At 38.0% G+C, this 26,047-nt stretch overlaps 1 protein-coding gene across 1 annotated transcript in view; it reads left to right on the forward strand.

Moving 5' to 3' along the window:
- The first annotated feature begins 1,978 nt into the window (after positions 1 to 1,978).
- Positions 1,979 to 26,047, forward strand: part of PALMD (palmdelphin) — a 29,648-nt gene continuing 5,579 nt past the window's right edge. Inside the window, exons 1-7 of the mRNA XM_009937992.2 lie at positions 1,979 to 2,264; positions 7,631 to 7,711; positions 13,282 to 13,412; positions 22,740 to 22,854; positions 23,748 to 23,781; positions 23,871 to 23,981; positions 24,711 to 25,799. Of these exons, the coding sequence (XP_009936294.2) occupies positions 2,220 to 2,264; positions 7,631 to 7,711; positions 13,282 to 13,412; positions 22,740 to 22,854; positions 23,748 to 23,781; positions 23,871 to 23,981; positions 24,711 to 25,799 (1,606 nt within the window). The 5' untranslated portion in view covers positions 1,979 to 2,219. The remainder of the gene's footprint in view (positions 2,265 to 7,630; positions 7,712 to 13,281; positions 13,413 to 22,739; positions 22,855 to 23,747; positions 23,782 to 23,870; positions 23,982 to 24,710; positions 25,800 to 26,047) is intronic.

Below are 26,047 nucleotides of genomic sequence, written 5' to 3' on the forward strand. Positions count from 1 at the left end.
AATGTTTAAAGTGGGCTTTAAATAATTTCTTCATAATAGTCACTTAAAAAGGGAAGCAACATTTTAGAAGCCATCTTCAGGTTACTTCAAAAACTGGGGGTTTAGGCTAGGGAAATACAAGTTAAATACTTTTCTGATCTGTAAATATAAGACATTCACAAAAGGATGTAAGGTTTTTAAAAGCATTTAATTAATTTTGGAGCATAAATTTAGGAAAAATATTTTAGATTATAAAAATTTAAAGCAAGGCAATCCCATTGATTCCAATTTGTACTTGAAATGCTGATCTCATTTCTCCACCCATAGAGAATGGAATCTCATTTACATCAGAGTACAGATTCTGGCCCAAAACAGACTTCCTTATTTCTGATGCAATCATTTGCTGCTTTAAATGTTTTTAAACATTTTGAAGTCCACACACACACTTAAATTTTAACATGAACTTCGCAGAAGACAAAGATGAAATAAGTTTGGTGGTTTTTTCAAAATATAAGGCAGGCTATACTATCTTATGTGAGATTAAACAGAAAGACTGTCTCTGCAGTTGGCTTCCACAGCAAGAATATATTTCATTCAGTGGGGTGGTAGAACTTACTCTCAAATCCATAAACTGAATGCATTTAAATTCCCATATAAACTGTCTCTTGATATACCTCAGTACACTTGCCTTAGAACTTCACGTTTGCTTTTATGTGGTATTATTTTTAATTTTGGGTGCTGGCCAAATGAGGCGTATATTAATTTTTTTGAAAAAGTCTTCAATGGAGAATAAAACATGGGGTCTTTGCAAGTTTGAACAAAACCTCAGGGTGGATCACAGTAGAAATAAGACATTAACGCATCCTTAATCCCAGTGTGGAGGGGGACAGTCTGCTTGTAATGGTGGAAATTGAAATTAAGTATTGATTCATATTGAATTATGAGGATGTAACTTCACCATGAAGTGTTCGATTCTGTAATATCTTAAAATTTGCTAGTAAGGAGCCTGATTTGCCATCAAGATTCAGGTCACTGTACTGACATGTAAAGTAAAACCCCTCACCAGCTCCTGCTTAGTTTAGTCATCTCAATGAGTTCACAAGAAAAAACCTAAACATGCTGACTGACTGTCCTGCTGGTGTCCTTACAAAGACTTTAAGTTACATGATACTGAGTGTAACAAAGGGATTCTAGATTCACATTACAACTTTCTGCTGTTTGAGTTCAGCTTTATCCTGCTTAGAATTTTTCCACAACTGGATTTCACTAGAGGCAGCTCCACTTGTTTTGCAAGTTTCCCAAACTGATTTTGGAAGGCTGACGCCAAGTCATGTAATTGGAAAGGTCAAAATGTACACCACCCCTTAAGGAGCATAATGCTGTTTCCAGCAGAAGTCCGCAGCAAAAAAACCTTCAAGTCAGCTGAATGGAAATCGAGCATGAAGCCACTGGCATCTTAGACTCATCTTGGTAACACTGAAATGATGATCCTGAAATCCTTACTTAGACAAAGCTTCCCCTGAGTCCTAGACAGCTGACCAGTAATTGCACAGATTAACACTTGCATTCAATGACAGACCTGATTGCTTAAAGTTTATTTTATTTTAGGTTAGCAGTTCTAAAACACTCTTCCAGCTATGAATACAGTTTCTCTGAACATTTAATCTAGGAAACTAAATTAAAACTGCCATCTCAAAAACCCACTTGCCACCTACAGTGCTAACATCACAATAGGTTAAAACACATAGGTGAAAGAAGTTTCACAAGAAATAGGAATATTTAATAAGTTTAAAATACCTGTTTATCACCAGAATCATACAAAAAGGGAAGAAAGAGAAATAGGAACATAATAAAAGTTTACTTCTACCACAGTCCTGGAAGATTCTGTTTTGGGCATTTAACAGTTAAAGCAGCTATGGCACAGTAACTGAGCACATTAAAACAAAGAGTTGGCAGCGTCTGGAGGAAAAGGGCTTGCGCTCCACTGTTCCAACTTGTCAGTCAACTCATGCCAGCGCTCTCCACGTCTGCCTCTTCTACACACCCTCTTTACATGTGTCTGTCTGGACTGATCTGCTCATCTGTTAAGGGACTCTCCTGACAAGCCAAAAACTCTGCCTTCTCTCTGCTGTGGAATTGGATCAAATCAGCTCAGCTTCTTCTGTAGCCCCACCAGGAGGCTTTTTGCTTATGATCTCATTCTGTTTTCCTTCACTACTTGTCTGTTTTTGATTTCTAGAATGGAGGAAGCCGACTTGCTGAAAGAAAGATTCCAGGCCATAACAGTAAGTGCTTACAGTTATAACTCACTATTAAAAAACAAACAAACAAGCAAATAAAAAAGAGGCTTAGAAGCAGTATTGTGTTAATGAGCTACTGTGTGTTTTCTGAAGAATGATTTATTCCAGGGTGGAAAAAGAAAGAGTTATGTCTGCTTGAAACTGTTACTTTTTAATTCTGGTTTATAAGCTATCACTTTGAGACAGCAGAGTTGCCTGTACTGACTTTATTATGGGTTGTATTGCACTTTCATATAAAATTTAAAGCAGTAAAAGTATGTGTGCAAATCACTACTGGACAGTCTAAAATACATATTACTACCATCACAAGTGAATGTTTGCCTGAAGGACAGCAGGTCAAAAGGCAGCTAGAGAATTCCAGAACAAATTAATTTTCCCATTTCTCAACAAAACTGATAGATGAAAGATTTTCAGTTTTGCATTGTGGAATTAAATACCATTTCTGAATAAGTGATGATCTATTGTGAATATTGCTGTCTGAAAAGTAAAAAAGGATAAGCTTAGATTAAGCATATTCCTACACCTGTCAGTTTTCAGAGAAAAAAAAAAAGAAAAACTTGGTGGAGTTTATGCTGAAGACATTAGAAAACATTTTCCCTTTCTCTTCCAAAGGGAAACTCAATTCAAAAGATTTATTGTGCTTTTAAGGAACTGCTGAGTTATTTTTTAAAGGAATATAACCTGATGTAACAAAAATGGCTGAATCGAAATTCTCCTCTGATTTGATCTCCACTGAAACCTATTCAGTTACAAAAGAATTAAAGAATTAAACTGAAACAAAATTTGACCTTTGGGATGAAAGGAAAACTGCAGAAGGATCACTCACTGTCACAGGCAATCTTTAAAAACAAATAATGGGAACAAGGATATTTTTCACACTCTAAGCATGATAGATTAGTTGTGAAACAAACATTACTGGCTGAATAAATGGTGACCAGAATTTAAAAAAAACTTATTGAAACCAAAATAAGCGTGAGAAGGCATAACTGGAAATCTACAGGAGTTGAATAGGCCAGGTTTTAATTTTCACACTAGATAAAGGCCAACAGGCCCATTTATTGTATTTACTTGGGACCCGACTCATGCACACAATAAGGTAATTTGAAATGTTTTAGAGTGTTTAGAATACATTTGTTTGTGTAACTGTAGTGGTGTTTGAACCAGACTTGTAACCCGGACTTTGTCTCTAGCGTATAAGCTCAAAAGATAAGAAATGTTTTGGCGCTCTGGAGAATTCCAGGCCTTGCAAAGTTTAATACTTCCTGGTATCTGGCAAGGAGGAGTGGGGCAGCACGCTTGCCTGATGAGGACTCCTGTGAATGTACTGGGTTAGCGTCCTCTGGCTGCATCTTTGCCTCCAAATACTGGAGAAGTACTTTTTTAAGAAACTGTGACAGCTTCCAGTCTCTTGCATTGCAGGAAATGGGAAATGTTATTTGGGTTCTGGCAATGACTTCATTTATTATGCTTGCTGCATAAAGGAACTATTTGCTTTCTACTTTCATCAACTGAGAACATTTAATTGAAACAATGTATTTGTTATAATGCACTGCAGAAATGAAGAAGCCTAAATAAGGCAAAGTTATCATCAGGTTTAAGAACATGCAATATGAGCTGTCTAAGAAAACAACATTACAATTGCAAGTTACTCAGTGGCTCTGGGAAGGTTTGTCCCAAGCAACATACCTGGGAATTTCACATGCCACCTACAATATGTATGTTCTAAAGGATCTAACAGACGATAGCAAGAGGCACTCAGGTATGCAAAGCAGTAAACAACTACATTTGCACTAAAACCTGATTGGTTTCTGTTGTTAAATGCTTGGCTCCTTTATAGCATCTGGCTCTCAGAGACACTAGGAGTTTTCAAATTCTTTTTCATATCTTCTCTGTGTATCAAAGCAAAAAGGAAAACCCTATTTTTATTATTATTTTAAGATTTCAGTGCTCCCATGGCTCTGAAAATGCACCGTTTTTCTCTGTTATATAGCTTCCACCTGCTGCTGGTGTATATAGAATATAACAAGTAAAAATTAAAATGCATCTTTTTTTTAGAAAGACTGACGTATCTTAAAATACAAAAGCTTTAGTGCTTGCTGTGTCAAACATGTTGAGACAAAACAGTCAAAGAAGTATCTTAGGCTTAATCCTTTCTCATCAAATCCTCCATTCTATGGGAGAAAAAAAAAACCCACACACAGAAAAACAATAGAAGATTGGAATTATGATTAAAGATTTGAATTACGGACATTTCTGCAGTCTCATGCCATCAGATTAAAGTGTCCATACCTCTAGATAAGACCCCTTGATAACCAAGCATTACCATTGGGAAGTTCTACAAAAACAAAAATACATCATCTAAAACATTACCTTCTCCACTGGCCTTGACAATACACGGCATCTGTCATGGGACCAAGCAGACCAATATTGGCACCACTGTAGAACACCACCACAAACTACTGGACTTGGCACATAACATACCTAGCAAGACACTGCTCTGTAGATGCATTTTCCTTCCTTTCACAATAGATCCAGTTTAGAACACTATTCTTTTCTATGCTCCAAGGTCAGGAAATACTCCTACATGTTCCAGTGGGAGCGAAAGTTAGGACTAAGGCTCAAATCTCACCTTGCACTGACACACAACAGAGAGGAACGAGTGAAGGTGCTCTGTCATAAAAAGCAAGTCTTGCACACATTAACAAGAGCATAGTAATAGAAGATTAGAGCACTTCTGCCAGCAACCTGATTATTTACAGGGGCAGAGTATGAAATTTAGTAGAAGCAAGGATCTCTCAGCTATCTAGGAATAAACATCTATTCCATTACATGTATAGTCAAAACTTTGTACAGCAAGACATGATCTGCAGACAAAGCATAGCAGAATATGCTGTAGGAAGTGTCCTAACAGGTTTTAAAAATTATTCTGGCAACATGAGGTTCAAAAAGGTTCCTCATACATCTTCCTTGAATTTAGCTTCTGGCAGTAGACTTTCAGCTTTCTTTGACTAGATATACAAAAAACAATCTATTTCAATTTATTTAATCTGAATAGTTGTATAATGGATGTTTATTACCAACCAATGAAATTAAAGCGTGCTAGAACACCAAAAGACACAAGTAGAAAACTTTAAGAGAAAAAATAAGGGATGCAAGAGAAACATAGATCCCTAACAACAGAAACAGGCAAAAGTTTCATTACTGAATAGGTTCCTTATTACACAGTTAATTTAAAATGCAGTTCTTTGTGTGTTTACACTACAATTTCTTTCTGCACACTATTTTTGTGTACCACTTCTCATTTTAGACTGCCCAAGTTCTTAGTACACATCTCCATTGCTTTAAAAAGAATATTTATGTTGACTTAGAATATTTTTTAATAGTAGAAACCAAGTAAAAGTTCCTTCTCTGGCTAAGAATCTTATCCAGAACTTTAGTAAAGAAAAAAGCAGTTTCCTCAAGAATTGTAACAATCTGTAAATTCAAGCTCGTCACACTTTGCTCATCTAATGATGGATTATTTAAAGGCCATTCATACAATGAGATCACGAACATTTTCTAACTAAGGAAAGGTGTGAAGGTCAAAGAGCAGATGATGTGTCTCCAAAATCAGGACTGGCTGAGTAGCAGCTCTTGGATAAATTCTCTAAAATTGGACACTGCAGAAGAATTACATATTGTAGCAATCCTAAATCAGTAGCTTTGTTAGCTGAAGTGCATTAGCAAAACTCAAAACCACTAGAGAGATGAAGGTAGCATGTATCTTGAGGCAATATCCCTACCTGCTCTGCATATTAGAGAGGCAGACCCAAGAAAAAATTGAAAAGTACAGATGGTGTTTATAGATGGCGACTGCACTTTACAGACTGCAAGAGAGATATCACTGACACTCTTTCATCTACTAAACCTCAGCATGCAATCAGTTGTTCTTGGCCAGCCTGCAGTCCTGCCCTCGATCTCCACAAATCTGGGTGGTTTCTTCTACTTCCCATCCTTCAGTAAGGTGTCTCTATAGCCTGTGGCCCCACTGCTGATTTCTAATTTCCAGTAACAGTGAAGTGACTCAGCCAAACACACTACGACTCATCCTGTTTCCAAATTTGAGATCCTAGGGAAACAGTGAAGAACAACTCCCATCCTTATGCCCAGCACTTCCTTCTTACTGACTTTCTGCACTACTTGTACACAGCTAGTTCCTCAGGTGAGCTGAAAGGGCAAGTCTGTTCCTGTGTTTGTGAGGAACTTAACTCCTTCCTAAACCATACTTGTCTGAAAACAGACTGTTCAAAAAAAAAAAGGAAAGGGGAATTAGCCTCCAGTCAGCAAACATTTCTGTACAAGACAACAGATGATTTACTTCCCCAGAAGACATCAAGAAACAAGTACAAAAGTTGTCATGTCCAGTAACAGGATTTTAGAGCTTTAAGGCTGACCAAGAAAATAACCTATTAATATAGCCTGTAAGAGTATAAGTTACCTTCCTCTGGCATGATTTCTTTCCCACTGGCTGCTGAGGACACAAAGTACTAAATGAGTGTTTGGCATCATATAGAGGAGCCATAAGGATACTCCACATAACAGCAGCTATCCAAAGACCCAAGAGGCTCAAATGTTGCCAGTGTTCAGAGACCATTCACCCATTTCCTTTTTTCTATAATATGCAGCAAAAAGGATCAAAGTGGCACTATGATAGATCAATACTACTTGAGGTTTTTTTCTTCTAAAGTTCAGCAGCACAAGGAATTTTTTTTTTGATGTAACAACATATAGGTAGCATACAACATTTCTCTGTGTTCATCGTTACCACTATTCAAATAATGAAATAAATTTCTATGTGTTTATTCCTGTTTATTTCAGCTATTAGCTACAAGATACAAAAGGTCAGTGCTGGATTCACCAACAGCCCATTTAATTTAGTGATGTATCACGGCTGTGCAGTGTACACCATGCAGACTCTTTCCTCTCCTAAATGATGTGTGGGCTGCCTTAGGAATTTTGGTCAGGACCCATTCCTAATCTCATTTTGCATACACGATTGTGCTCAAATGTTATTGCTTCCTGTTTTCTTCAACTACCCTTCCCAGAAGTATATTATATTTAATTTGGATCATCCCTGCTTTGTGGTCATTAACATGTTTAAAGGTACTTCAGAGAAAGAGTAATGGAAACTTACCTGCATAGGACACATCAGCTGTTGCTAAGAATTATGCACTGCCTGAGCACCACAGAAAGCTGTAAAATAAGGCTTTATTTGCATTGATTGATTTCACCCTACTGAACAACACTTAAAAAAAATTTTTAGCAACAAGTAATTTCTCTAAACAAAGTTTTGTTGTTCTCTTATTTTGTAGGACAAAAGAAAACTGCAAGAAGAAATTACACAGAAACGTCTAAAAGTGGAAGAAGAAAAAATGAAACACCAACATTTAAAGGTAAGTAAAGTGTTGGATTCATGTAACTAAAGATAGCCTCAAGTCATTCAGCATGAATAAAGGTTTTGGATTTTAGAACGCAAATCTTCATGCATTCAAGTCATGCTTTTACTGTCAAATTCTCACAGCTTTTTGGAATCTTGCCAGGATTCTATTTGACTTTAATAACCATCACCCTTTGAAAAAAATTACACTCCGGAGCTAATGTTATTTGATCACTTTCATGGCATAAAATTAGATCATAACCAGGAATAACTCACAGCTGAAACTTAAGGCTCACATCTCAGACTGGGTGTGTTCACTCCTTGATTCCACTACAGCAACCTCACTTGGTGCAAGGTGCAACACAATCACAAGGTCTAATTCCACTTTTTTTCCGGAAAAAAGCAGCCTATTTTTATTTGGCTATAGCCTTTTGTCAGCTTGTTTAATGATTTTTTGGCAAAATAATGCTGTTTCTTTGTCTATTAAAAAAAAACCCAAACATAAATGCTGCAAATATTGTCCTGAAATATGGCCTGGTAAACTCAGGATTACAAAGTCCAAATTACTAAGAAACCAAAAGATCCACCTCTGTAGACAACAATTTCTACCCAACAACACCATTCTTTAAATGTCTGTTGCAATTTGGCAGTACATGTCATTTAGGGAGATGAGACAAAAATCTATGCTTCAAGAAATATGCAACACCTGGTATTTTACATACTCTTTTAATTATGTGAGTGGACAAACAGTTTCAGGAAAGGTATGTTGAATGCAATACCAGGAGTGTGATGCGTCTCCTTGAGCAAATGTGGGAAAAGCATATTTAAAACAGACTCCTTTTCAAAATAGACACCCGATCCTGGGTTTCATCTACCCTCTTATTTTTTTTCAAGCCAAAAAAATGAGAAGTTATGATAAATTGGTTCACTGGGCCAGGCAAGCCAACACAAAAGTCACCCATGTTTAGGTTTCGTTGGAAGGTAGTGACCACAAGGACAGACTTGACCAATTGTGCAATGCCTTGCCTAAAGCGAGGGGAATATCTTTTCCAAGTCCTGTAACTAATGAGCAGCAAACATGTGACCGTCTTCCTCCATCTTAGTACATGGTTACATGGAGTACTGCAGTTTATGTTTCAAGTTTCCATGCCTATAAATTCAGAATGACTCTTTTGCCTTCTTTTAAAAAGGATAAACTGATATGTTCTAGACAACCAGCTAATCCTCACTTCTGCTGTGTGCAGGCAGAGTCCTAGGGCAGTTTCATTACAGACTTAGTACATGCCTTCAGCTAACATTAATAGGCACCACAGAGTTAAAGTTAAGAAAAACTCACCTTGCACTTATTCTGAAGATATTTTATGGAATTTTGCAGAAGGTAAAGTACTCCTGGAAAAATATTACTGAAATGTTTTTCCTTCGGAAGAGGAGAGAGGATGCAATTTGTTTGCCTGTTCTATGAAAAATCATACAGAAAAGTTTTTAAACCAAAATCAGTCCTATTGCATATGAATCAAGTCAGGGACCTGTACAGAAAATTACTCACTTGGCAAAGAGTGATCAAGCATACATTTAAATATATCTGTATATTTCTGGTGTATAATACATATCATCAGCTATTTGAAGCACTCAAAATGGAGACTACTTTTTCCAACTGAGTACTGAGACGTGCACCTTATATCAGGTGCAACTTTACTATATAATCATCCTCTGCTTGATGCCCTAGAAGCCTTGTCCTTTAATAAACATTTATGCTTCATCCTAGTTCAGATATTTTGATGAAGTCAAACAACACAAGAAGGTAGCACAGAAATCACTTTAAAACAAATTTATACTTCCAAAACATCAATGCACTTCCGTAAGTTTTATTAAGGGCTCATTTCCCTAGCAAGTCAGGTTGATTTCACTCATTTATACTCCTACCAGCTATACATAGTGAAATCTAGAGCTCCATGACCTATTCAACATATCTCCCACCTGTCCCTTAGGAAACTATTGTAGGTTGGTAAATCTCACTGTCATGTTAGCTGGATAACACTACCCTGTTCCTCGTTTTGTCCTTCATTCCTATTTATAACTCTTAGTAAGAGGTTTATTAACAGCTGGTTGTTTTTTTTACGATGGTTTTTGTTGGGAGTTTGTTTTTTTTACGTTGGGTTTTTGTTAAGAGTTTGGTTTTTTTACGTTGGGTTTTTGTTGGGAGTTTGGTTTTTTTACATTGGGTTTTTGTTGGGAGTTTTTTTGTGTGTTGGGTTTTTGTTTGTTTGTTTGTTTGTTTAAAAATTCTTTTTGTAAATAGGAATCTGCTCCAGCTTTGCAATGACTTTGTTTGCTGTCACCAAGCTAACTTCTTTCTAGAAAGAGATAGATCATGTATCATAACAGGTCTTAGTTCTCCGGTAGAACCATACTAGAGCAGGAACATTTATTCCCTACATGTGTGCCTCTACCACATGAAGTAGATGACGTGCAAGCAAATACAGACAGCTGTGTAGATAGGGCTTCATGGAACTGCAAGGGGTAATGAGGCAGCTAGTAGGGGTACAAGAGAAATTTCATCCTCAAGTAAATCTAGATGCACCAGCAACTAATTCTTCCTCCTACTTGGAACTGTTCTCACTGAGGTAACAAGGGAAAGGACCAGACAGAGTTGCTTGAAAAGCATAGTCATCATTGATTTGCATCTGCTTTCCAAGAGCTCTTCTAATTTAGCTTATTACGGTTTTGGTTTCTGACATGCCTGAGCTCCATTAGTGCTACCTTGTAGGTGCTGGTCACACACCTTCTGATTCCAGAAGGTAACAGTGTTGAATTACTTCTTCTGTGAAAACTGCGAATATCTTTTATGCCTCTCCCAAAATATCATAAGGTGAACTGCCATATCACTGGGAGAGCAAGAGCCACCAACTCAAAACATCTCTGCCTTCCAGGGGAGGATGACTCTTTCAGTGTTAGTCCAGCCTTGTTAAGGATTACAGTGGAGTTATTTGTGGAGCACACGTGGGACATTATTCACAGAATTTGCAGAATGTTGTCACAATACTATTGATGTGACCATGAAGTACAAAAGTGATTGCTTTCCAGCACTTTGGCCATTCCCAGGGTCCTACCACATCACAGTGTGTAAGCATCCCTTTCCCTTAACACACTGAGCCTAATGTAAAAGGAAAGTGCTTTCATTAAGTGCTATAAAATGTGCACAACCCAGTACTGAGCTAGAGATGCTTTATAGCAGAAGCAAGAGCTAGACAGCAGAAAGAACCCGACAGCCCCAAAGCAGCTGCACCTGCACTGGCTTGTGCAGGAGTGCCAGTGCCGGTGAAATTGTCAGTTGTTCAAAGGCTGTTTCCAAACTAAGCAATGTGTCATTCTTTCAAAAGTGGCTAACTAAATTTAAAAGATTACATGGAATTTAATCGGGAGCAGCAGCAAACTATTCTAGGAAAAGGCAAAAATAACACTATTGTGTTATGCCTGTGTTTAGGCAGCTTGTTTTCTTGGGCCTAACCCTATACATACACAAAGTTTTTGTTGATTTTAAAGGGTGTTATTGGTTTCCAAGGTCTACAGCACCAGCCCTGCTGTAATTCTCACAAGAAATTATAGATTTCTCTTTGGAGACAGCAATGCTAGATTAGTTCCAGCCAGGATTAAAATCTCATGTTCGAGGAGCCCATACTTATCATTAAAATCTAAACTGCTTTACTGAAAGTGAATTAATAACAGTTTCCTCCAACTTGAGAAAACAGTATTTTGTGGTCAATAAGAGCTATGCCAACACCAGACTACATGCATCTACCAAATCAGATAAAACCATTCTATTAAAATCTGCATTTACTTCATTTGAACTTCAGACACAACTGCCAGGAAGTGTTGCCAAGTGATCCTAAGGCCAGAGTCAAGGCTCAGGACATTAGTCTTGAGCAGCCCTTGTTACCCACAGATTTCCTAGGATCCAGTGTTGAGAGATAGCACACTGTACCACAGGGCTAAGGCGAATTCCCAACAAGCCCATTTTAGACACAGTTTCTATCACATCACATATGCCACACACATCAAGCAAGTTGAAAAATGCATTTAACTGCAATCAGGTCCTACGCACATCCTCCCCCATCAGCTGGGCCTCAGTAGTAACCTCATGTAAAGTATACAGTAAACAGAAAAGTTTAGGAAGCAACAGTTGAAGTGACTCAACACAGTTGAAGTGACTCAACACACAGGATGCAGGCAGGGATTCCAACATCCACTGCAAGCAGCACTGTTAATGCAGACTTCTCACCAGTGCTGGGCACAGGTCTGCCTCAAAGCAGCAGCAGTCAAAAATCCAATTTAATCTTCATCCACATCCTACAATTAACAAAACTACATAGGTAAAACAACAAAAAACCTAACATGGGAATCAGACAGCTCAAGGAACCTAAATTACAAATGGAAAATTCATGATTAATTAAAAACTTTGTATGCATGCCTTTTTCCTCCTCTGTTAAAAAGAGCTTTCTGAAGGAGCCCTGACTCCCACTTCCCCTAGGCAGCAACTCGATTTATAGTCCTGAGTTCAACTGAAGGGAATAAAAAGAGCTCAATAAATTTTGCATGGTTTACAATCTCTAGCCTGCAAATGTGAACTGATCTCCTTGAATAGTTTTTTTCCACCAGGAATATTTTAGAGAGCTCTGATAACTTTCAAATGTCACCTTTCATATTGTAAAGCAGCTGTAGGAAGCAGTCAGTGCATACAGCCATATTTTTCAAAATTGGAAAACACAGCTGAGAGATCCATTCACCTCTACACATGCAATACACCCATTCATAAGCCACTACGGTACAGAAGGAACTCCACAGACACTAAACAGGTCAGGACCTAAATACATAAGCCCTGGATTGCCCCTGTAACAGCAGTTCTAAATATGTAGCAGGTCTGCTGAAACACTAAGCAGACATCAGCAGCCCCTGCTCCACCATTCCAGTCCCACTATTACCCTACACATCCTCACCAGATGAAATGCGATTTCACTACTGTAGTTATCCAAGTTGTTGTAAACTCCAGAGATGTCATTGCATCGTTAACTCCCTAGAGATCTCTTCCCCCTATACAACCTTATTTACAGAAACTTTTCACCTTTTATAGCCCCTCCCAGAATTTATGCAATGCCATGACTATGGCATTGCAGTCAGGGCTATTGAAATACAACTATAGCACTTCTGACTGGAGCCTTTTGCACAAGTGTGTAATATGTATGCTTTGATACAGTAGTTTTGCTTTATTAAGGACAAACACACCAGTAGATCCACTTATAAATATTAATCTGTTACAGACAGCAACTGATATCCTCTATGTATGTATTTGTTGGGTGGACTAATAAAATGGGACATTGACTTAAAACCAAACTCCTTAATAGCAATCTCAAAACACAAATGTTTTCTAGTATTCCTCTTTCAGTGGCACTCACCACTGTCAGGTTGCCTTATGCTAGATACAGCACAAGAATGTCGGTCACATTTATGGCATGAAGACAAATACAGCAAATGACTGAATAGCCTAACTTTTAAAGTACACTTACCTGTCTGCATTTTTTTCCCCATCAGAAAAAGGCCTTGCGGGAAAAATGGCTCTTGGATGGCTTTAGCTCTCTCACTCCAAAAGAGCAAGAAGAAATGCAAAAGCAGAACTGGGAGGACCAACAACGGACTCATGAGCTGGAACAAGACATTTTCAGGTAGGGTAGTACCCCTGCCCCTCTGTTTGGGTTAAAATGATCCCTTCTTAAAATTCGTACCTTACTTCGTAAAAAATTAAATCAGCAGCAACAGCTAAACATGTGCAGTTTGACACACAGAGTAAAGCAATCTTTTGTATATTTCCTGGTCAGCTAGAATTAGAAAATACACAACGCAAGCTTCCATACTGTGAATTTTATCAAAACGCACAATGAATATCATGTAGAGTATTTGTTTCTCTAATTCCAGAAACTCCTTTCATGCTATACTCAACAGATGTAGGCCACAGTACATGGATCTTCCTCTGAGATTGTAAGTGCTGAATCACAATTTCAAAATAAAAGGAGTTTTAAAAGTTCTTCAGTTTCACTAGGTCCTGCAGAGCCTTTAATACCTGACTTCTACCATAGCACAGCACTTCAAAACAGTACAAGCTGCCTAGCACAGTTAGTATTGCTTGCCTTATTTTCACTTATCTTCCATGCTGTTTTGTCCTCAATTTATTCCCAGAAGCCAGTTACGGCAAAGGCCTTTTTCTACCTTTCATTAGAGATGTTCCTAGAAATCTCATTGCCTAGTGCCTCTCTACCACATATGGCTAACATCAAACTGCACAGATAGTCTCACATATGACTCCTTTTTTCACTGTGGATGTGATTCTAGGCGCTTATTAGATGCGGTTAGCCTTTCCCAAATACCACAGGGCTCTGTACTCAATCAGCTGCTTCCCTGGGTCCAGGCATACTGACTGGTACTACCCATTAGCACCCAGAGAAAAGACTAAATATTCCTGTTTCTTGAGATTCTGGTAAGTTTCATCATCCTTTTTTGAGGCTTCTCCTTCCATTTCAGTTCAATAGCATCTTCATCCATATTCTGCTCTTCCTCCACTCTCCTCCTACACAAAATCTTTCGGCAAAGTTGTCACCAAGATTACATCCTCCAGTTATCTCCCACCCACTTCCCTCCTTAACCTATCTGACACAAACAATAATTCTCTTGATGGACAGGCAGCAGCCTAGTGCTAGTTTGTCCTATAATTATGCTGACTTCTTGCTTGAAAGCACTTTTCTCAAGAGAACAGCTTTTCACACACCTCTGAAATTCTTTGTTGCAATAGTAGGAGGTAGACAGTGTGCTCTAAAAACATCCCAGCATGTTGTGATTATGAACACATGTAAGAGGGGTCCCTATGACAGTGTGATGACCAGGAAAGAGAGCCATGTGGGGAAGGACTGGCTCAGGAGCAACAGGGAAGCTGCACTGAGGAAGCAGCTCCCCACTAGCCCACTGGAAGTTCAGCCCTTCTCCAAGCACTGGAAGGATAGACAAGATTTTCAGTCCTGTTGATTTTGAGTAAGAGATGGGTGTTTAGCTGTGATGTCCTTTATGCCCTAAGAAATTGGGTGATGGGAGATCTTTAAAACTACTCTTTTTTAAATTTTTTTAAGTCTCAGAATCAAGTCAATAAATGGATTTGGTGTCTGGCTATGTTGGGGGAAGGATGCTTTTATTGTCCTAACATAACCTGCATCTAACACTGTTTCCTATTCACTTGACAACACCCGAATAAAGAACAAGCAATGCTATTGTAGTGGAGGTCTGTGAATATCTATGCCACTGAAAAGAAAACTACTGAACTTCTGACATAGAGTACACTTCCTGCTAAAATATTTAACTGTTTTTAAGGTAGTCTGTCTCCATCATCTAAATCTAGCCTGTCACCTCATAACATACCATTAGGGTTCTCTGCACCTGAGTCGTTGTACTTGAGCTGTCTCAGAGCAATTCTGGCAGCGGGTCCCTCCTGTCCTATCCCTGGGAAGAACTGGAATACAGAATTTGGACTTAAACTTTCTACGACTAGTTCAGAAATTTCAGCAAATAGGTTGATTATTCACATACATAATATCATTTCCATGTCTCACAGAATCCTGGGTTTGTAACCAGAGTCGTAGAGTCTTTTGATACTGTTTTTGTAATTATTATCCTGAATTTGTCATCAGCCTTTGTTTTTACTTCCTCAGAGACCAAAACTGAACATGCAATGAGCTTACTTCTCTGAATATAGCCATATAAACTTTTTTAGCATGACTACAATTTATCACTATTACAAATAGTAGAACAGTAATCCAGCTGGACCTTCAAACCTGAAAAACTCCTTTAATTGATGTTGGTAAATTAGCATCACAAAGGAATATTTCTTCTGCTTTAATTCTAGGTTGGATCCAAAATTTGACAACAGGGTATAATTTTTGAAGTTTATCTAAATTAGAAGCTTGCAGGTCTTTTAAAAGATGCCTACAGGCATTTAAAGGAAGATTTCTAAATGCATTTGTGCTCTAGGGAGGGAGAAATATAAGTGCCAAACCCATGATTTGTCCCTGATTGCTTTCTTGAATCATAACATGGATCCTGGGGTAACACCTCAGCCTGTCTCTATTTTTTGAGAATTACAAGTATTAGATGCAGATACACTGAATGGGAAGACTGCACATGTCGTACTGACTCACATGACCAAAAGCACACACATTATACCAAAGATGACAGAGGTTCCTCAGCTCCCACATTTGATGTATGCCTCAGTCTGTAACAGCCTGAGTACAGAAGTGTGCCTCTTGCCTTCCCAGTGGAATTTCTGAGACTAGATTAACATTCATCATGTACAAAAAAAATCCATTTTAGAATTCCTTTCACATGTAGGTGGGAGGCAGGGATGACAGATTTGCTTTGCTGTGTTGGTTTGGGATTTTGGGAGGGTTTTGGTTTTTTTTTAGTAGTTTGTATGTCTGCATTTGGGAGAAATGTATTAGGTATAAATTCTTTTCCTCCATAGTTCCAGATCAAGTTAATTACAAGCACATGTAATGTTTGTATATCTAAATGGCTGATATTCTGACTGTTAATCAGCAATTTAGACGCTGATGAAAATAAAGTGAAGTAAGTTTACTTGCAACTGTAAGCACTACAGTGGGAAAAAAACTGCAATAAATGTTTGATTGTAGTGGCTGGCCTTTCTCCTCTTACTGACAATATTATTCTTTTTAAAGAATAGAAGGCTATTTGTTCTACTCCACTTGCTTATCAAAACCTGTGAATGATTCCTTTTTTATTTTTATATATGCAGCTCTTTCATGGCAATTGAGTTTTTCCACGGCAAACTAAGTATTTCCACAGCCATCTGTTAATACCAGTGTCACCAACTAACTTTTCCTGCCTGTGACCTTCTCCTGGGAAGCTCCACTAAATTGCTCCCTCCTTCAGATGATTCCTACTTCCTGACATACATCTGAAATCATTCAGATTTATTTGTAGTGAAATGAATCAGACAAATTACAGTACCATAAAGTGAAAATATTAACTGACAAAAAAAGTGTAACACAAAATGACACGCTGTCTTCACTCTTACGATAACAGCTTCACAGGTATAATGCATCCTAGAAATGAAAATCAGTACAGAAATGCTCCTAATTACATTCCTGAGCCATCCTGAATTAAAAGGACTTAATCCACCATTGCTGAAGTTCTAAAGACAGTTTAGAGGTTTATGAGGCCTTGATATCAACAGAAATATTTTCATTACTGATATACTTACTCTTCTAACCAAACTATCTACATACCTTCAAGTCTTTGGCAGCTTTTATCTTCACAATATGCAGAGGACTCAGACAAGGACATTTGATTTTACAGCTGGAGAATGGAGGCAGAAGAACATACCTGGAGTCATGTGGGAACTTCCCTCTGAGCTAGGAATTTAAGCAGGTTTATTAATATCAAATATCTTTTACTATAAATTATACTTGCTACCACTCCTCAATTGCTGTTTGGCAAAGGCCTCTAGAAAAACATCTATGCTACCTTCCAGATATCATTATATTTTGTTCATACATATCCAGCCCATTTTCAACCCATCTAGTAGCAATACAGAAATCTAGCAATACAGCGTTCAGTATGAACAAAGTCCTCTAAAAAGCACAAAACATATACCATACAGTACTTGCACAGCACTTTTGCTGTGCCATAGATAGCACCCAAGCTAACAAAAGCTTGCTTGACTAACATACATGTGAAGTTACACCTTTGACCTGCCCTGTATATCAAAGATTGCTAAATTGATCATTTAGATACGTCATGCAGTAGCAGCAAGATCTATTATTGAGAAGCTCAGTAGAATTCTCTCTTCTGAGCATCTGATTATTAAACTTTACTCAATTCAGACAGATTCTGTCCACTGTGATGATTATTCTGCACAGGTTTTGTCTTCAGTTAAAAAAATCTGTATCGCTTTGAGGACTTTTTGAATACCCTTAGACTAGTCTGTTTCTTTCTGCTGAGAGAACAGTTGCAATTGTAGGCAGATTATTTACAGAAGTGGCAGCCTTGAAACATTCTTTACTTGGTTGTGGCACGGGCTTGAAACATTATTTACTAGGATGTCACATTATTTACTAGGATGTCAAATAGAGCTAGTGTAGATCTGGCTATCCATCCAGATTTGAGCATTTTTTGATAAACGGGAGAGTTCCATTCTCTGTATTAACAACAGTGAATAACAAGTGGTCTGAACCACCTTGCAGACAAACAGCTGAGAGCTCTGGTGACAGATAAATTCAACATCCACATTATCTGTCCTATTCACCCTCTTCACGTTAGAAGCTGCAGCGAGCCAAGTGAGCACGTACCTTGGTCAGGGTAAAAGTTGAATGAAAATTTAGGAGTTCCATTTTCTCATTTGATTTTCAGCATATAGCACTCACTCTTGATAGAATTAGTTGGTAAGCAACATACTTAAAAATGCACAAACATCAGAGTTAACTAAGGTCTAATTCAGTGGTTTGTCCTGTGATACATGAAGGCAGGCTAAGGCTAGACAGACTCCAGAGCTGCTAAACCATTTGACTCACCTCAAAACTTGTGAGGACTTGCTAAACTGCGTTTTTCCTCTCAGTCCAGTATTCTCCAGGGTGGTATCTTCCTATCTGCTTTTCATTCTTAAGCAGTTTATTTTTCTTCTGGGGTGGCAGTGGTGCCAATCCCAACAAATTAGCTGGTCGCCCACAGCAGTCAGGTATACTCTGTAGAATTTCTTAATTCAGCTACTACCTTGGCAGAGAAACCTCCAATTTAGTATCTCAGCTTTTCATCCGCAGTTCCACACTACTTATTTTCACCTCTTCAATGGTGAACATTACTGAAGGAGAGATGAACAAATATCTAAATGATTGATTTGAGACAGTAGCTATGTCATACTCCCATTTCTCTCCAAAACACTGCAGCACCATCAATAGTTTCTTATAATTGCTAGTGTAGCTGCTAGACCCTTTCAAGATAAATACAAACTGTGATGTAACCTCATAAAAGTGTCGTTTATTTAGAAGTTTCTAAGGATTTAAACACACCAGAAAGATTCTGGCCTAACTTTTCAACTGCACAAAGTCAAAAGGACTTTGATTTCTTTTAACTGCACAGATTGCATCTTTTACAAGTTTCCTTTCAACAAATTCCAGCATGCATGCTCACAACGTCCTCTGAAAATGAACCATAAAATCTATGTCTATATGCAAAGTATGAGTGCAAAAGACATACTTAAGGTCTAAAGGCACTTCCCTTTACATGGGTATGAGAATTTTTCCCTAACCCCCCTGAGCACTGAATCAGTTCTCTTAATTACCATATGAAGTGGGTGTTGGTATGGGTGTGAGAGCATATACAAACTTAAATAATACTTTTCTTGATCTCCCATATAACTATATGGAATTTATAATCTTTGATTTATTTGGGGTTGTGTTTTCTCTTTCTGTCTCCCCACCTCTTGGTTTTTTTTTTAATACCTTTCGGGTTTTTTCCTCCTCTTCTTCTAACTATGTGTCTAGGAGTGTTTAGAGTCCAGACTGAAGTAAACCCATAGTAAAGGTTAATGATTATTCAGTTCATTATGCTTCTGTGAGCTTTTAATGATTAATTTTTTCATTATGGTAATATTGCACTCAAGTCTCTTGCAAAAATACAACATTTCGATACATTAAACAAATACTATTCTGTAAGCACTACAGAAATAGGGCACATAGTCATTACACCAGTTTCTTTTATAGGTTTCCAAAAATATTCATCCCTCTCAGCTTTTAAATTTTAGCACTATAATCAATACTTTTGAGCAGGATCCTAATGGCATCTTGCAGGGCTCAGGTCCAAAGCATTAACTGCTTTTAAATATTTTTTTTAGCTTTTACTTTCATTTTGAAGGCATTTCTTTTCACGTCTCAGTTCTGAGGTCTGTGATACCTTTGCGTTTCAAAAAGGGGGATATTCTCACTAACAGATAAAAGTCCACGTAGTATCCTATTATTATAGCTCTACAAATCTGAGTTGAAGTAGGGCAAAAGCACAGTGTCATTCAGACTCCTCAAGCAGTCACACAGAAGGAGATAAATAATGCTTCTCTGCCAGCCTGCATTTGGCTTTTCTGGTCTGCTTATTGCAATGAGAGGATAGGTTTCCATAATTAGTGTTGACTTCGGTGTAATATCGTGGATACTAGCACACACTACAGAATAAGTAAAAACACGAAACAATTTTTTGCTACCAGGGTGATAAGGCCATCATTACTCTATTTGTAACTTTGGCTCAGATAATCTAGTTGTAACTCTATTCTGACTGACCTCAGCAACAGGTGATCTCAGTTGCAGTTACCTTCAGTCTACAGTCATCAATTTCTGACATGGATTCAAAAACAATGGAAGATACTCAAATATGGAAGGTTTTGGAACTTGCTTTTGTTTTTTCCTTTAAGTTAAAAGAAGTTCTTCCAAAAACAACCCCCAAAAGAAAAGGCAGATGAACCAGGATACTGAAGCTACATGGCACTCACCTACAGCATGAGAGATCCAGTTCAAGTCCAGGTTCAGACTTGAATCTCGACTCGATTCTAGATCTTCATGGAAAAGTGACTTCCCAACTACTGGGCTAATAAGGCATATTACTATCTAAAACTCAACGAATATGCACTTATGCAGAAAGGAACAGTCTTGAGTAGAAAGAGGAAAAATAATAGGATATGGGACACCTGCTGAAGTCACTGACTTCGTCACCATAGAAAATAATTTGACTGAGACACTTTACCTTAGAGGTATGCTTTAACCAGGCACAGTTTTCTCCCTCTCTCATATACACAGAGATCAGATTTTTTATCCTGGACCTTTCTGTCTAGAAATGTTTTGTCAAACGTCTTAGTGCTAAGAAAATAAAAACTTTAATTAGGGAAAAGATGTCTTAAACATTATACCCAGCTTTAACATGCAAGAAACCATACAACATAGATTTAACATATACACAGAAAGGGGAGGGGAAGGGAGCTGTGACCCCTTTAAAATAATGTACAAACCTATAGCAGAAGTCAATAGCCCAAAAGAAATTTTGACTCCTAAGTTTCAATCTCCCTTTTACAGAACGATAAATGTTTTTTAAGAAAACAGTTAGCCCATGAGCCAGGTCTTAACAAACGAAATATTTCTGGTTTGCACTGCTAAAACCTGACAGAGATAAGTCAATCGCGGAATATCCTGCTGTCTTATAGAATATCCAAAGTTAGTATATTCAGTATTCGTAAGGCTTATAGTCTTTGTAAAACAAAGCTCTTGCTGACTAGACCTTGGTACAATCAAGGCTCCTCCTCTAATAAGTAGATCCTTAAAAACTATTTTTTAGTGTCCGAAATCTCACCTAATTGCAATCTCAGAAAGTGATTGCTATTAGCACCTCATGCAACATGTATCACACATATCAAACCTATGTCAACTACCCAGTATTCTCTTGCAAATTCACTGGTAATACTTGTGGAAGTATTACTTCAGCAAACACTGCAAATATCAACCTTCCCAGCTGCTTGTCCCAGGTGCATTGAACCAGTGTGTCTTACATGACTGCTGTTCTGCTGAAAAGGAATGCTTTCCAGAAACAAGATTTCAGCACTTTTCTCAGAGAATTCAGTACACAAAATACCAATGAGTGATTAAGAAGTACACATGTACAAAAAGCCTTAGTACACAGCTCCAAAGAGCAGCCCTTAAAACTGCTGGTATTTTTAAGTTTGTAGCTACACAAGCTCTGGTCTAGTCTATCAGGAATGTTAGAATAACACCCACCCCACATCAGCAATACCTTGCATTTTTAATCGAGATTTCTTTCCCCTGAAGAATCAAGCTTCAGGCTGTCAGTCAGGCACTGTTACACCTGCTTTACCAAAGCAAAGCATTTTGAAATCCCAGAATGCAAAACCATGAAGAACTGTCTTGGCATCTTGGAGCTGAACACACACCTCCAACCCCACTTAGAAAGCCCCTGCAGCATCCAGGGTGTTTGTAAATTCTTTATTGTCAGTCCCAGACAGACTGGAGAACAACAAAGCTTCAAACTTTAGTTTCTTGAGCATCCTCCCTCTATGTAAGGTTGCTTAGTTTTCAAAATCCACACAATTATGAAGTTATCACATCATAAAAGTAGCCTGTAAAGCACATCACTATTATGCTTTCTAGCTGTATTAATTTTCATATTAGAAAATCAGTTAAGAGCTGTTTTATCTACAAGAAGCACTTGCAAATACCATTATTATTTTATCAAAAAAGTGATAACTGTTCTACCCCACTCAGGAATATGAATGCAATTTTATATCCATTGATTGAGGTGGTTCTTCTGGAATTGTAGTTTCTAGTTATAGATTGACTAGAACTCTCCTCCATGGGGGATCCTCCTGAATACAGTTTGGTTACATGTATTAAAATATAGCATATGAGGTGATGTACTATAGCCGTTTAAGTACTACCTGTTACAAGAACATTCTTCTGACTTTCCTACAACAGCAGAATTTGCTTCTTTTCATCACATGTACAAGTACACATACAAAATTAAGAGACAAACTCATAACCCTGGTGTCTGTTTACTAGATTCCTACATCTTAATTATAAGGGAAGAATCACATTTCTTGAGACAATGTAGGAGAGAAAATTTGCTTAGAGATGAGGAAATGCTGTAGGGGCCTATATTCCTTATCTATTCCCTCCTGAAAAATAAGGTAATTTCGGCCACTGTTTTCAAAGTAGGCTCAGAAGGATTCTATGCCAGGCACTTTAAAAAAACAAACAAACAAACAAACAAAAAAACCTATTTCATGGTATTTCCTGATGCATGTGAAATTATGAGCTGATCTAATATTAAAGCAAAATTTGTTAGGGTAATTAGAACCACCCCCAGTAATGTCCATATTCACGATATATTGAATCTGCAGTGTTGTTCTCTGCCTGGTATTAAATCAAAGGTAATTGTGATTGCAGACTGGAGAAGGAAATTGAGGCTCTGGAAAGAGAGGAAATGGAAGTCTCAGCTAAGGAAGAAGTAATTTTAAAGAAACTTAAGTCTGTTGAGAAAACAACAGAAGACATTATAAAGGTTAGTGCCAAATTATTCCAGAAGTAGAACTGATTCATCATAATAACCAGGGAAAGCGGAACTAGCTGGATCCTGTGAGTGGTCATGAGCTTTTGTCTAAAGTGACAGTAGTTCAAATACAAGAGGGGTCAAGATGTTATACTGTTAAAGTGCCCACATGTCTCCATTTGCTTGTTTATGGGGGTGGGGGAGCAATTTCTCTCATTACTCATCTATAGCACATCTCCAAAAAATAGCACTGTCGCTGACACCAACCAGTAACTTTGCACCTCAGCCATAGACTGACATAACTGGTACGCAGAGGGTTACAGAGGCTGACTTATTCATACTCCTTCAGGTGATGTGCCCAGCTAAACAGCATTATGCTTTACCCCAAGTCCCTTACAGAGATTATAATGAAACATGACTTAATATTATCAGTTATTTTTTGTCAAAAGGTTACTTTGTTATTCGAAAATCATCTTCAACTCTCTCAAAAGTACAGTGAAACTAAACTTCAGTTCTCCGGTTTTTCTTACACACACACACACTCCACTCTCTCTAAAAATAAGCAGGGAGATAAGCACATCTGGAAAGCTAAAGCAAAACCTTTAAAAAAAACACAACCTTGAAGCCAACCAGCTCGGGCCACAGTATGAGGCTGTGTCATAGATGAACACTTTATAATGTCCTGTCCTTCCCTTTGTGACTTGGAATCACGATGGCAAAAAAGACAAGAAAAATTTCTCTATCTCCCTTGCCATGCTCCAATTGAGCAGTTTCCACTTTTAGCCCCTTCTCAGTATGAAGCCATGGACACAAAGAGTTAAAACTATGAGGTAAACAAAAGTACTGTCTAGTTTACATCTTAAAACTGAGTAATCACATTTATTGTTAATGGTTCTCTTTCCTAGTCTGTGAAGACTGAAAAAGCAGGAGTTGAAAAAGGTATGTTTAGTCAAAAAATCATTTTTAAAAAGATTCTTGCAGAAGTCAGTGAAAGCATACTAAATGCTTTGTGGATGTTTTTTATTCAGAGGCAGCAGACTACATATACGCCAACATACCTGATCTTCCCAAGCATTTCAGGCCTTCCACACTGAAAAGTACAACACTTGCTGCCACTGATGATGACAAAAAGAGACAAGGTACTGCTTATTAGTAACTCCAAAGGGTGTCCATATGTGTAAAGACTTCCTATAACTTGAATCTAATATACTTTAACAGAAGGATAAACATTACAGATACGGGACAATGTTGTCCTCATTTAAACTGTATTATGTTATCAGTGAGGTCATCGAAACTGAGCGGTGAGACACTGGTATAAGGTATGTGTCACTGAGAATAAGGATCAAGCGTTTTCAACATTGACACTTGTTTCCAGCACTTTGTTTCTCTACCTGGTGTAACCTTAAGTAGTTCTTCCCTTCATATCATACATTTACTATGCGCACTCACACTTACAGGACAGCCAGCAATAGTCTGGTTATTTCCCAACTACTACAATGCCTCCTAATTCTTCTGAGTGCCCAAGAGTCTTTAGTGTTGTAGCATGTTGAGCTCTTTCAACTGCTATTGCCTAGCACAACACCAGGGGCCCAGGTTAAATCTGGCTTTCTGAGTCAATTACATAATGAAAACTGGCTCCTTAACAGGTTATTTTTCCTCCCAGAATTAGATCCAAACCAAAGTATTTTCTTCCATTTCAAGTTTTGACAGGATGGAAGGGGGCATTCAAAATGAGAATCAAATATATTGGTTATGTATGTGATAATCTCATGCATTTGACAATTCATTCTGACAGTCATTCTCTATCACTGTCAGAATTCTGTAATATTTCTTGCAGCTGCAGTTTAAGCACTTGTTTCTTTCAACAGCATTGTTTGCCATGGAAATTAAAGTTGAAAGAGACACGAAGACAGGAGAAAACACAGTGTTATCAACAATACCTCTTCCCTCAAAGGAGTTTAAAGAGACAGGAATTAAAGTCTATGATGATGGCAGGAAGTCAGTCTATGCAGTGTCCTCAAATGGCAGCACAACACAAAATGGGATGGATGAACTTGCTCCTGTTGACGTGGAGGACCTGCTACGGCAGGCAACCGAAAAAAATTCCCGGTCTCCTACAGAGTATCATGAGCCTGTGTTTGCAAACAAATTTTGCGGACCAGTTACTCCTCAGCAAGATAAATTAGTCCCTGGACCAAAACTGGAAGACATTCCCAGAAGAGAGATGAATGGATTTAACAATCATCAGACAGAATTCTCCTCCAAAACAGAGCCCTTTATGCAGCAACATAAAGAGAATGGGCTTGATCTTCCAAAGGAAATACAGCCAAAGTCTCCCTCTCCAGTACTTTCCCATTCAGACACAAAAGGGCACACTAATCCTGAGAACAAGATGATATATAATGAAGAAAGAAAAGCTGAGGAATTAAAACCTTACCAAAATACAAGAGAAAGGCATAATGAGACAAGGTTTTCAAGTTCCTGCCATGTTAATGAAACATCCTCTGCACCTCAAGATGAGGAAGATGTTCAATACAGTATTGTCCAAGCTATACCATGTTATGTGGATGATTCTGAACCAGTAACAATGATTTTCATGGGTTATCAGCACATTGATGATGATGCAGAAGCAGACCAAAAGTTGTCACGATATGATGGGGTTATCCATGCAGAATTAGTTATCATTGATGATGATGAAGATGATGACAGCAAGTCTGAGAAACCATCATATCATCCCATAGGACACTATAGTCAGGTTTATCAGCCACCAAGAAGGAAAATCACAGAAGTCCCACAGATGAACCCTGTGAGCACTCTGGGTATGAACCTGAACAAGGTACCCCACAAAAATTCCATCTCTCTGCAAGAACAAGAGGAACGCTTAAGCTCACCAACACACCATGCTCATCTTCATGGCCAGGTATCTGGAGACGGTACAGAAGATCCTTCACTAACAGGTAACAGAAAAGGAAAATCATGTCACTGCTGTTCATTCATGTAGTAAACTGGTACTACTCTTATCTGCTAGCAACTGTTCCACTTCACTGTTTGGATTGTTTCATAGACTAATATGCAATTACTAATCATCTCTTTGCTCTTGTTTGTTAACAAACACCAATCTGTATTTTGGTACTGTTGAATTATTTCATCTTTAGCAATGCACCAGTTACCATATCAAAATATGGAAGATAAACTATCTCAGAAA

The sequence above is a fragment of the Opisthocomus hoazin genome, chromosome 6 (assembly GCF_030867145.1).
Source record: "Opisthocomus hoazin isolate bOpiHoa1 chromosome 6, bOpiHoa1.hap1, whole genome shotgun sequence".
Lineage (NCBI taxonomy): Eukaryota > Metazoa > Chordata > Aves > Opisthocomiformes > Opisthocomidae > Opisthocomus > Opisthocomus hoazin.